At 36.9% G+C, this 12461-nt stretch overlaps 1 protein-coding gene across 6 annotated transcripts in view; it reads left to right on the top strand.

Annotated features, from left to right (window-relative positions):
* The window catches only part of DCAF6 (DDB1 and CUL4 associated factor 6), a 139272-nt gene that overhangs the window by 43192 nt on the left and 83619 nt on the right, over positions 1–12461 (top strand). For all 6 annotated transcript variants that reach the window (XM_030824021.1, XM_030824020.1, XM_030824025.1 and 3 more), the window contains exons 5-6: positions 8166–8279; positions 11830–11965. In XM_030824021.1, the coding sequence (XP_030679881.1) occupies positions 8166–8279; positions 11830–11965 (250 nt within the window). The remainder of the gene's footprint in view (positions 1–8165; positions 8280–11829; positions 11966–12461) is intronic.

The following is a 12461-nucleotide window of genomic DNA, read 5'->3' as shown; positions in this document are numbered from 1 at the left end:
ATACACACAGTTTAATCAGCATAGAATTTTTTTTTTCAAAACTGATACTCTGCATCTATCAACAGCTCCCCTTTCTTCCTTATCCTAGTCCCTGGCAACCATCATTCTACCTTCTGTTTCTAAGAATTTGATTATTTTAGATACCTCATATAATTGTAATCATGCAGTATTTGACTTTTGATGACTGACTGATTTCACTTAGCATGATCATATTGTAGCATATGTCAGAATTTATTTCCTTTTTAAGGCAGGAGAAGATTCCGTTGTATGTATATACCACATTTTCTTTATTCATTTATCTAGGCTGTGTGCTGTGGCTCACGCCTGTGATCCCAGCACTTTGGGAGGCCGAGGTGGGCAGATCACTTGAGGTTAGGAGTTCAAGACCAGCCTGTACAACAAGATGAAACTGTGCCTCTATTGAAACTACAAAAATTAGCCAGGCGTGGTGGCAGGTGCCTATAGTCCCAGCTACTCAGGAGGCTAAGGCAGGAGAATCACTTGAACCCAAGAGGTAGAAGATGCAGTGAGCCGAGATCATGCCACTGCACTCCAGCGTGGGTGACAGAGCGAGACTCTGTCTCAAAATAAACAGGCTGGGCGCGGTGGCTGACACCCATCATCCCAGCACTTTGGGAGGCTGAGGAGGGTGGATCACGAGGTCAAGAGATTGAGACCATGCTGGCCAACATGGTGAAACCCTGTCTCTACCAAAAATGCAAAAATTAGCTGGATATGGTGGCATGTGCCTGTAGTCCCAGTTACTTGGGAGGCTGAGGCAGGAGAATCACTTGAACACGGGAGGCAGAGGTTGCAGTGAACTGAGATCATGCCACTGCACTCCAGCCTGGTGACAGAGTTGAGACTCCGTCTCAGAAATAAATAAATAAATACATCTAGTGATGGATATTTAGGTTGCTTCTACTCTTTGGCTATTGTGAATAATGCTGCAGTGAAGATGAGTGTGCAAATAATCTCTTCAAGATCCCGTTTCCAGTTTTTTTGGATGTATACCCAGAAGTAGAGATTGCTGGATCATATGGTAATTCCATTTTTAAGTTTTTGAGGACCCTCCATACTATTTTCCATAGCAGCTCCACTATTTTACATGCCTACCAGCTGTGTGCAAGGGTGCCAATTTCTCCATTTCCTTGCCAACACTTACAATTTTTTTTTAGCGGGCATTCCAGTGGGCTTGAAGTTTTATCTCACTGTGGTTGTGATTTTCATTTCCCCAAAGATTAGTGAAGTTGAGCTTCTTTTCATATGCTTCTTGGCCATCTGTGTATCTTCTTTGGAGAAATCTCCTTTGCTTGTTTTTTATCTGCATTATTTTTTGTTGTTAACATAGGATTTCTTTATATATTCCGAGTATTATATTGTTAACATATAATTTCTTTATATATTCCGAATATTAACCCTTTGTCAGATACATGGTTCACAAATATTTTCACCTGTTCGATAGATTGCCTTTTTACCCTGTTAAGTTTGATGTAGTTCCACTTGTCTGTTATTGCTTTGTTAACTGTGATTTTGTCATTATATCTGATAAATCATTGTGAAATCCAATGTCATGAAGCTTTTCCCTGATGTTTTCTTTTTTTTTTTTTTTTTTTTTTTTTGAGCTCTGTCACCCAGGCTGGAGTGCAGTGGTACAATCTCAGCTCACTGCAACCTCTGCCTCCCAGGTTCAAGCAATTCTCCTGCCTCAGCCTCCTGAGTAGCTAGGATTACAGGTGCATGCCACCACGCCCAGCTAATTTTTTGTATTTTAGTAGAGATGGGGTTTCACCGTGTTGCCCAGTCTGGTCTCAAACTCCTGAGCTCAGGTAATCTACCCGTCTCCGCCTCCAAAGTGCTGGGCTTACAGGCATGAGCCACCACTCCCGGCCTCCCCCGTGTTTTCTTCTAGGAGTTTTATATTTTCAGTTTGTAGGTTTAGATGTTTAATCCATTTTGAATTAATTTTTGCATATGTAGGGTAAGGGTCCAAGTTCATTCTTTTGCATGTAGATAACCAGTTTTCCCAGTAGCTTTTTTCTTACTTTATGGATTCATTTTTTTCCTCAACTTTTATTTTAGATTTGAGGGGTACATGTGCAGGTTTGTTTCATAGGTAGTATTGCATGATGCTGAGTTTTGGGGTACAAATGATCCCGTTACCCAGGAACTGAGCATAGTACCCAGTAGTTAGTGTTTCACCCCTTCCTTCCCTTTCTCCCTCCCTGCTCTACTAGTTCACAGTTTCTGCTGTTGCCATCTTTATGTCCACAAGTATCCAATGTGTAGTTCCTACTTATAAGTGAGAACATGTTGTATTTGGTTTTCTGTTCCTGTGTTAATTTGCTTAGGATAATAGCCTCCAGCTGCATCTTAGTTGCTGCAAAGGACATGATTTCATTCTTTTTTGTGGCTGCATAGTGTTCCATGTATATGTACCACATTTGCTTCATTCAGTCCACCATTGATGGGCACCTAGGTTGATTCTATGTCTTTGTTATTGTGAATAGTGCTGCGATGAACATGTGAGTGCATGTGTCTTTTTGGTAGAACAATTTGTTTTCTTTTGGATATATACCCAGGATTGGGATTGCTGGGTTGAATGGTCATTCTAAGTTCTTTGAGAAATCTTCAAATTGTTTTCCATAGTGGCTGAACTAATTTACATTCCCACCAAGTGTATATAAGTATTCCTTTTTCTTTGCAGCCTAACCAGCAACTTTTGTTTGTTGACTTTTTAATAATAGCCATTCTCACTCATATGAGATGGTATCTCATTGCGGTTTTGATTTGCGTTTCTCTGAGATTAGTGGATGTGGAGCATTTTATTTTGTGTTTGTTGGCTTCTTGTATGCCTTTGGCGAAGTGTCTGTTCATGTCCTTTGCTCATTTTTAAGGGGGTTATTTGGTTTTTGCTTGTTTAATTTTTTAAGTTCTTTTTTTTTTTGGAGACGGAGTCTCGCTTCATCGCCAGGCTGGAGTGCAGTGGTGCGATCTCGGCTCACTGCAACCTCCGCTTCCTGCGTTCAAGTGATTCTCCTGCCTCAGCCTCCTGAGTAGCTGGGACTATAGGCGCGTGCAACCACGCCCAGCTAATGTTTTGTATTTTTAGGAGAGATGGGGTTTCACCGTGTCAACCAGGATGGTTTTGATCTGACCTCATGATCCGCCCGCCTCAGCCTCCCAAAGTGCTGGGATTACAGGCGTGACATTTTTTTAAGTTCTTTGTAGATTCTGGATATTAAACCTTCGTCATGTGCATAGTTTGCAAATATTTTCTTTCATTCTTTAGGTTGTCTGTTTACTTTGTTGATAGTTTCTTTTGCCGTGCAGAGCTTTTTAGTTTAATTAGGTCCCACTTGTCAATTTTTGTTTTTGTTGCAGTGGCTTTTGAGGACTTAGTCATAATTTATTTCTCAAGTCCAATGTCTAGAATGGCGTTTCCTGTATTTTCTTTTAGGATTCTTATTGTTTGAGGTCTTACATTTAAATCTGGAATCCATCTTGAGTTAATTTTTATATATGGTGAAACGTAGGGGGGTCCAGTTTCGTTCTTTTACATATGGTTGGCCAGCGATCCCAGCAACATTTATTTAATAGGGAGTCCTTTCCCCATTGCTTGTTTTTGTCAGCTTTGTCGAAGATCAGATGACTGTAGGTGTGTGGCTTTATTTCTGGGTTCTCTATTCTGTTTCATTGGTCTGTGTGTCTGTTTTTGTACAGTACTATGCTGTTTTGGTTACTGTAGCCTTAAAGTATTGTTTGAAGTCAAGTAATGTGATACCTCTGGCTTTGTTCTTTTTGCTTAAGATTGCTTTGGCTATTCAGGCTCTTTTTTGGTTCCATGTGAATTTTAGAATAGTTTTTTCTAATTTTGTGAAAAATGATTTGGTAATTTGATAGGAATAGCATTGAATCTGTAGGTTGTGTTGGGCTGAATGGTCATTTTAATGATACTGATTCTTCCAATCCGTGAGCATGGAATAAATGGAAAAACACTGTTGCTGTTTATTGCTGTCGTTGCTGTTTGTTTAGTGATTTTCCTAGACTAATTCTGTTAAATCTGCATTCTTTTTCAGGTGTAGGCACTGGAGTCTGTGCTTGGTTAGCTTAGTTATCAGCTAAGGATTAGATAGAGATTTCTTTAAATGCCTTGAACCAGTAAGCCTTCCAGTCTTTGTCAAAGGGGTCTGTGTGTTTGGGTTGCCTTCAAGTGGCCTGGAAATTTACAACTCTGCCTTAGCTTTCACTTCTTGCTTGTTCAGAGCCTCAAGGTCAGCCAGAGATGGAGTAGGGCCTTCTTGGGTCCTTCTTTGGCATGTGCACATCCTTATACATGTGCATAATTTCTAAATTCCCAGAAATATTTTGTTGCTTTCAAATTCTTCTATTAATGTCTGATTCTTACTTTTACTTTTAACTTTTTCTGGTCAGCTTCTTGTTTGCCTCACCTAGTATTACTGCCTCAAGCAACTGTGATGTTAAATCATTGCTGTTGATTATTTTTGACAAGCACCCTCAGGATGGGGTTGAATATGGTCAGATTCATGTAAGTCCTTAAAAGGCAGCTTTTCCAGGGAACTTAAGGACAGATTACATTGTGATAAGTCTTTGAGGATAGGGCATTGGGAGTTTCAGACTTGTTTTGTGACTTACAGTGGCTGTGAAGTTCACTGTTTTTTACAACTACCATAGTCACAAGGCTGCTGTTGACTTAGGGAAAATACTGCAAGTTAAAGTGGCTCAAAGCTCACTATTCTTTCTGAGATTCAGTTACTTGTCTTGAATAAATGTTTCTTGGATTGTTCTAATCCCTTGGTTAAGTTTCACAGTTTTAAAAAAGTTGATTTTGAAATTTTGTAGTGTTGTCAGTGCTTTTATGAAGAAGTATATTTTCAGAGGTCTTATTCAGCCATTGGAGAAGTGCTTCTTCTGTAACATTCTTATACCTTTCCCCTCCTTCTTGAGGAAGGTTAAATCGTGAGGAAAGGTTCCTAAATGATGCAGATTTCTGAACATATCTTATAAAGCCATTAATTATAAGAAATAGATATGTGTTTTAATAATTTAATTTTATAACAGCAGTATGAGTACAGCTCATAGTTCATTAATTTGATTAACAAATTCAGTATTCTAGTTTTTAAAAATAAATATCCTTGGAAATATATGCTTCCAATAATTTCATTTATAGACAGTAGTATACAAAGCAAAAGTAATCATTTTACTTAATAAAGTCATCAAAGCTAAGTCAATAAATTACATAAATATTTCTTACTGATAAAATAGTTTCTTAAGTAAACTGCTGACATGATTAGATGGAATACTAATTACATTTTCACAAATATGAAATGAGTAAAAATTCTCATTTTCCTTGAAATATATACTTACTTAGGTTGAATATACTTTTTATATATTTTTTGCAGTGTATAAATCTTATTATTCTGTGTTCATTGCAAAATTGGTTCAATTGAAGCAAAGGACATTAATATATTGAAGTTTGGTAAATTAAAAATTATATATTATATTAGTTCATTTTCATGCTGCTAGTAAAGGCATACCCGAGACTGGACAGTTTACAAAAGAAAGAGGCTTATTGGACTTACAGTTCTGTGTGCCTGGGAGGCCTCACAGTCATGGTGGAAGGTGAAAGGCATGTCTCACATGACAGCAGACAAGAGAAGAGAGCTTGTGTGGGAAAACTCCCATTTTAAAAACCATCAGATCTTGTGAGACTTATTCACCATCACAAGAACTGCATGGGAAAGACCTGCCCACATGATTCAGTTACCTCCCACCAGGTCCCTCCCACAACACGTGGCAATTCAAGATAAGATTTAGGTGAGATCACAGCCAAACCATGTCGTGTGTGTGTGTGTGTGTGTGTGTGTGTGTGTGTGTGTGTGAGTGTGTATGTGTAGAGTGTGTGTGTGTGTGTGTGTGCGCGTGGCTTAAAGTAACAAATTTATTATCTTACTGTTCTGGAAGTCAGAAGTCTGAAATAAGGTGTACTGGGCTAAAATCGAAGTGTTGGCAAGTGTGTATTCCTTCTGGTCTTGCCTTTTCCAGCTTCTAGAGGCTACTTGGATTCCTTGGAGCAAGTCCCCTTCCTCTGTCTTCAAACCCAGCAACATTGCATCTTGAGATCTCTTTCTTTTTCTTTTTCCATCATCTTGTCTCCTTGTCTGACTCTGACTCTCCTGCCTTGTTTTGCTCAGTAAGACCCTTGTAATTATATTGGGCCTCTGTGGATAATTTAGGATAATCTTATGGTCACAATCCTTAATTAATCACATCTACAAAATCCCTTTTGCAGTCTAAGGTAAAGTATTTGTAGGTTCTAACAAATAGGATGTAGATATCTTTGGGCTACCATTATTCTGCTTACCACAATAATAGTAAACCTTTTAAGACAAAAGTTTTCCAAGTAAATTTTTAAAAAGTATAAAACACCTACCGAAAAGTGCTGGCATCGTGTATTTGTGCAACTTGGTTAATTTTCACAAAGTGAAATATATAGGTACTCAGCATCTAGAACAAGAAACAGCCCCCAGTAAGTCATTTGTGCCCCCTCAAAGGGTTTACTGCTTTCTAGGTTCTTAAAAGTACAGGTTAGTTTGGGCCTTTTTACGATTTTATAAAAATGAGAATCATACTGTGCCTTCTCTTTTGTGTCTGGCTTTTTTCACACAGAAGGTTTGTGAGATTCATTTATGTTGCTGGGAATAGTAATGATTTGTTCATTATTACTGATGATTTAGTACTTTATTTTAGCAATAGATAACAATTTAATCCCAGTTTATTGTTGGATATTTGGGTTGTTTCAAGTATTTGGCTAATATAGTGCTGCTATGAACATTCTAGTGCATGTTTTTACATGCCCCATGCAGGCGTTTATTTTTAGTGGAATTGCTGGGTTATAGGAGAAGCATATGATCAGCTTTAATAGATATTGATGCATAGTTTTCCATTGCGATTGTACCATTTTATACTCCCATCAGCAATGTGTTCCATTACTCCACATTGTCATCAACACTTGGTATTATAAGTCCTTTCATTTTGGCTATTCTGGTATGGTATAGCTGTATGTCTTTGTGGTGGTAATTTACATTTCCTTGATGGCTGAGTTTGAACACCTTTCATATATACAGTGTTTCAGACATAGGAATATTGTATACAGAAAACCATGTATAGCAGAGGCACCAGGAACTGGTTTCACAGGAGACAATTTTTCCATGGACATGGAGTGGGGTTTAAAACTGTTGTACCTCAGATCACCAGGCATTAGCTTCTCATAAGGAGTGCACAACCTATGAGAAACAGTTCACCATAGGGTCCATGCTCCTATGAGAATCTAATGCCATTGCTGATCCAACAGGAGGTGGAGCTCAGGTGGTAATGCTCGCTCACCTGCTGCTCACTGCCTGCTTTGCTGCTCACTTCCTAACAGGCTACGGACCGGTACTGGGTCTTTGGGACATAGGGAGAGAAGAACTTGTTGAGGCAGGGTTTATAGAGAGCCTCAACTTACAATATTGTCATTGCTAAATTAGAAGTGGATACAGGCATATCTAAAATATTGTACTTCTTTAAAAAAGGTTTTTATTGTAGTAAAATACATATAAAGTTTGACATTTAAACTATTGTTTTGAGAGTACATTTCGTTGACATTAAGCATATTCATGTTGTATAACCATTACCACAATTAAAATTTTTCTGAGAGGTGAGTTACGCACTTAAATTATTTCAGCATCCCACAGTTTTCTTAAACATTACCAGAGAAGAAGATTTGCTTACGTATTTATTGTACAATTATAAATTCACATAGATAAAACATAAAAATTAAGCTTTGAATAGTTTGAACAAGCTACCTAGGGGAGAATCATTCTTCCCTAGTTGTTAGAGGTTTATAACTTCAAATAACTTTTTATCTGAAGTTAATGCTAATCTTCAAAGTACTGAATCATATTAATTCAACAATTACTTCTTATCTATTTCTATCTGTATTGTACCATTCTGAATCATAGTATGGGTAAGCCATGAGTAACTAAAATGCATTGTTTTTGTAACCTTTACCTTAATCATTTTATGAAATAGTAGGAATGTTTTTCAGAGCCGTCTGTTTAAATGTTCAGTATGATTATCTGCACTTTTCTTTTCATCTTCAGATTATGACTGTACCCAATGACCCTTACACTTTTCTCTCTTGTGGTGAAGATGGAACTGTTAGGTGGTTTGATACACGCATCAAAACTAGCTGCACAAAAGAAGATTGTAAAGATGTAAGAATTAAATTTTTATACAAATGATGCAGAAAAAATTAAGGTTATAATTAAAACTGGACAGTAAGTTATGTGGATGGTAAGATTATGGGTGAATTTTTAAATTTTTGTTTTGCTAAAATATTTAATAAGCATATATTTTATAATCAGAAATTGAAAAATATAAAATGTTAATATTGAAGTTGGGGAACTTATATTTTAATTGTACATTTAAAATATATTTATGAAAATTCAAATAAAATTGTTCAGTATATACTCTCTAATATTATAAAAACCCGAAGAATTTATATCAGTGTATCTCATTTACTCATGGAAACAACTTCGACTTATCAAATAGCAGTTATAAAAGCTTGTGGTAGTTTCTTGTCTTTCTTTCTCCTGTCTTTTAAACCAATTATTACATGTTATCTTTTTTAAAAAGAAATAATAAGATACCATGCCATCAACATGTTTGTTCAAATTTAGCCCACTTTCCTAAAGATAATATCTCTACTATCAGTTTTTTATGCTTTAATACAATTTAATTAAATTAATTGATTTATTTTTTGAGACAAGGTCTTACTCTGTCATCTCAGGCCAGAGTGCAGTGGTGCAATCCTAGCTCACTGCAGCCTCAATCTTCTGGGCTCAAGTAATCTTCCTGCCTTAGCCTCCCAAGTAGCTGGGACTATGGGTGTGTGCCACTATGCTCAACTAATTTTTTTTTTATTTGTAGTAGATAGGAGGTCTTGCCATATTGCCCAGGCTGGTGGCATCAAACTCCTAGGCTCAAGTTATCCTCTCGACTTGGCGTCCCAAAGTGCTGGGATTACAGGCATGAGCCACCGTGTTTGGCTTTTAATACTATTTTAAACTTATAAAAGGCCTGAGAAATCATTCAGTCTTTTGACCCCAGACAAGTAATTCCAAGTGATTTTTCGTGACATACATTATTTAGAGCACAGTAGTTTTTCCTTGGATCATTTTGAAGTAGTAAATGAAATAAGAAAGTACTATTCAAAATATATTTTTACTGAAAGTTACAAAAAAAAGGTATTACTATTAATCACGTTAAGTACTTGCTAAATAAACCAGTTACCAACTGGTTAACATGCTTTAGGGGAAAAAGATTATTTTATATATTTGAAACAGAGAAATAAAACAAAAAGTAGAAATTGAAAAACCTTTAGGCTGGGTGCGATGGCTCATGCCTCTAATCCCAGCACTTGGGGAGGCCAAGGCAGGTGGATCACAAGGTCAGGAGTTCGAGACCAGCCTGGTCAACACAGTGAAACCCCGTCTCTACTAAAAATGCAAAAAATTAGCCAGGCGTGGTGGCAGGTGCCTGTAATCCCAGCTACTCGGGAGGCTGAGGAAGGAGAATTGCTTGATCCTGGGAGGTGGAGGTTGCAGTGAGCCGAGATCACACCACTGCATTCCAGCTCGGGTGACGGTGCGAGACTCCATCTCAAACAAAACAAAACTAAACAAAAAAAGCTTTAAATATATAGTTTAATCAGTTTTTTTGTTATGTATTTGTATATACACAGATATGCAAATAGGGAAGCATTGAACTAAACTCAGAAATAAGTTTAAATATCAGGTTATTAGGGGTGTTTGATATACCTGTTCCTTAGAGTAAGTGGTGGGTACTAAATTTTGTTATTGCAAACTCTCTTAAACTATTTTAGTGTTTCAGTGTAGTAAGATTTAGTTGTGCTTTTCTAAACAAAACCCCCAGGAAAATAAGAAAACAAGTCTGATAAGATGTGAAAGTACTCTTTCCTTAGTAAAACTTCTCCTTTATGTATAAAAGTGAAATGAAGCAGAGAGTGTAAAGAAAAACTGGTAACTAGAGTAATCCTTAACTACTAAAAACTTAGAATGAAAGGCATTTGTTTAATGAATTCTATGTAATGAGAGTAATGTTCTAAGATTAGTAATTGAATAAAGTATAAGGTTAAATTGACTTAAAAACATTACTGAGGGGCTGGGCGCAGTGGCTCACGCCTGTAATCCCAGCACTTTGGGAGGCTAAGGTGGACAGATCACCTGAGGTCAGGAGTTTGAGACCAGCCTGACCAACGTGGAGAAACCCTGTCTCTTACTAAAAATACAAAATAGCCAGGTGTGGTGGCACATGCCTGTAATCCCAGCTACTCGGGAGGCTGAGGCTGGAGAATCTCTTGAACCCAGGAGGCGGAGGTTGCACTGCACTCCAACCTGGCGACAGAGCAAAACTCCATCTCAAAAAAAAAAATTACTGAGAAGAATGAGGAGTGAGAGTCATTAGACAAGACAGTATGGAATCAACAGAGTACCTTCAGTATATATGTTTGGGGTACTAGCTCTTACAATTTCTAATTCTTCTACAGAGATAAGTAATAACATAGTAAGACCTGTCTTTTGCAGGGTTTGTATTTATATGTGTACTTTATTTTTGAGCTGGTTAAGGAGAAAGGTTTTATAAGTAAAAAGAAGTATAAAATATAGAAGTTAATTTTTTGTTATATTTTAATAGCAATGATTACAATTAAAATATTATGAATAAGCCTAGGCAACATAGTGAGACCCTATTTGTACAAAAGTTTTTTTAAAACATTAGCCTGGTATGGTGGTGTGCACCTGTAGTCCTAGCCACTTGAGAGGCTGAGACAGGAGGATCACTTGACCTCAAGAGTTTGAGGTTACAGTGAGCTGTGATCACACCACTGTAAGCCTGGGCAACAGAGCAAGACATGTCTCAAAAAGAAAAAAAATATGAATACTATATAAATAATCAATAGTTATAGACAGTATGAGAGATTTGTCATAGGTGGATTATAACTCTGTCTTTGCTGTCAAGTGGACCAATAATAGCAGGCATTTCTAATGGTACTAATGACTTAGTGATACATTATATAGGTAATTTTGAATTTTTTACATTTCTAAAGATATTCATTATTCATGAGTATGGGAATATTTAACAGGCATTTTTGAGAAATAATTCAAATTGTATTATAACATTGTATGAAATGTAGCTAGTTTAGACAGTTTTAATTGTGGTCACATAAATATGAGTTTCTTGGATTATTACCATCTTTTTGTAGCTGGCGCTGTTCTAGTATAATTACTCAGTATTTTCAGTCTTATATTTGAAAGTAATTTTTATTTTTTCCTTTTTAGAATGTATTTAATTGCTCAAATACTGATCATTTTAAAAATCTGTATTTTAATTAAGTTTAATATTTTCATATTTTTTCTTTCGTTTGTAAGGAAAGTCTACAATATTGTGGTAGAAATCAATCAGTTTTGAAGTTGTATGGCTGACTGTAAAGAAAAGAGTATCTTCCTTAGAAATATTGAGTATATTTATTTTGATTTCACATAGGCTGAATGTATTAGAAATAATTTCTAATTATTGAAAAAAAAGTTAAAAGAAAGCCATATTGTTTTTCTGCTCATTGTCATTCTTGACTGAATTAGGAGTTCTGAGAATGGTTATTCTAATTACTAATGAGAAAATATTTTAAATATAATTTCACCTCTGCTGTATAACTGTATGTAAGTGGTATTATGTTATGTTTTGTAGGATATTTTAATTAACTGTCGACGTGCTGCCACATCGGTTGCTATTTGCCCACCAATACCGTATTACCTTGCTGTTGGTTGTTCTGACAGCTCAGTACGAATATATGATCGGCGAATGCTGGGCACAAGAGCTACAGGTAAGAAGATAATATTAGAGAAAGTATAGGACTGTCAGTTCAAAGAGTAAATTTTTATGACATTTTCAGTTTTAAAATTTCTTGTTTGTTATAAAATTTCAGAAAATAGTATTTGTTTAATATGGATTATTATAAAAAATAACATTTCACCAAGTGTTTCTGACCCTTTGGGATGATACTTTTGCAGTTTAAAAAGTTGTAACATTTGGGTCGGGCACGGTGGCTCACGCTTATAATCCCAGCACTTTGGGAGGCCGAGGCAGGCGGATCACGAGGTCAGGAGATCGAGACCATGGTGAAACCCTGTCTCTACTAAAAATACAAAAAATTAGCCGGGTGTGGTGGCGGGCGCCTGTAGTCCCAGCTACTCGGAGAGGCTGAGGCAGGAGAATGGCGTGAACCCGGGAGGTGGAGCTTGCAGTGAGCCAAGATTGCGCCACTGCACTCCAGCCTGGGTGACAGAGCAAGACTCCGTCTCAAAAAAAAAAAAAAGTTG

Source organism: Nomascus leucogenys, chromosome 12, assembly GCF_006542625.1.
Source record: "Nomascus leucogenys isolate Asia chromosome 12, Asia_NLE_v1, whole genome shotgun sequence".
In the NCBI taxonomy this organism is placed as follows: Eukaryota; Metazoa; Chordata; class Mammalia; order Primates; family Hylobatidae; genus Nomascus; species Nomascus leucogenys.
This window is presented reverse-complemented; position numbering and strand designations above follow the sequence as displayed.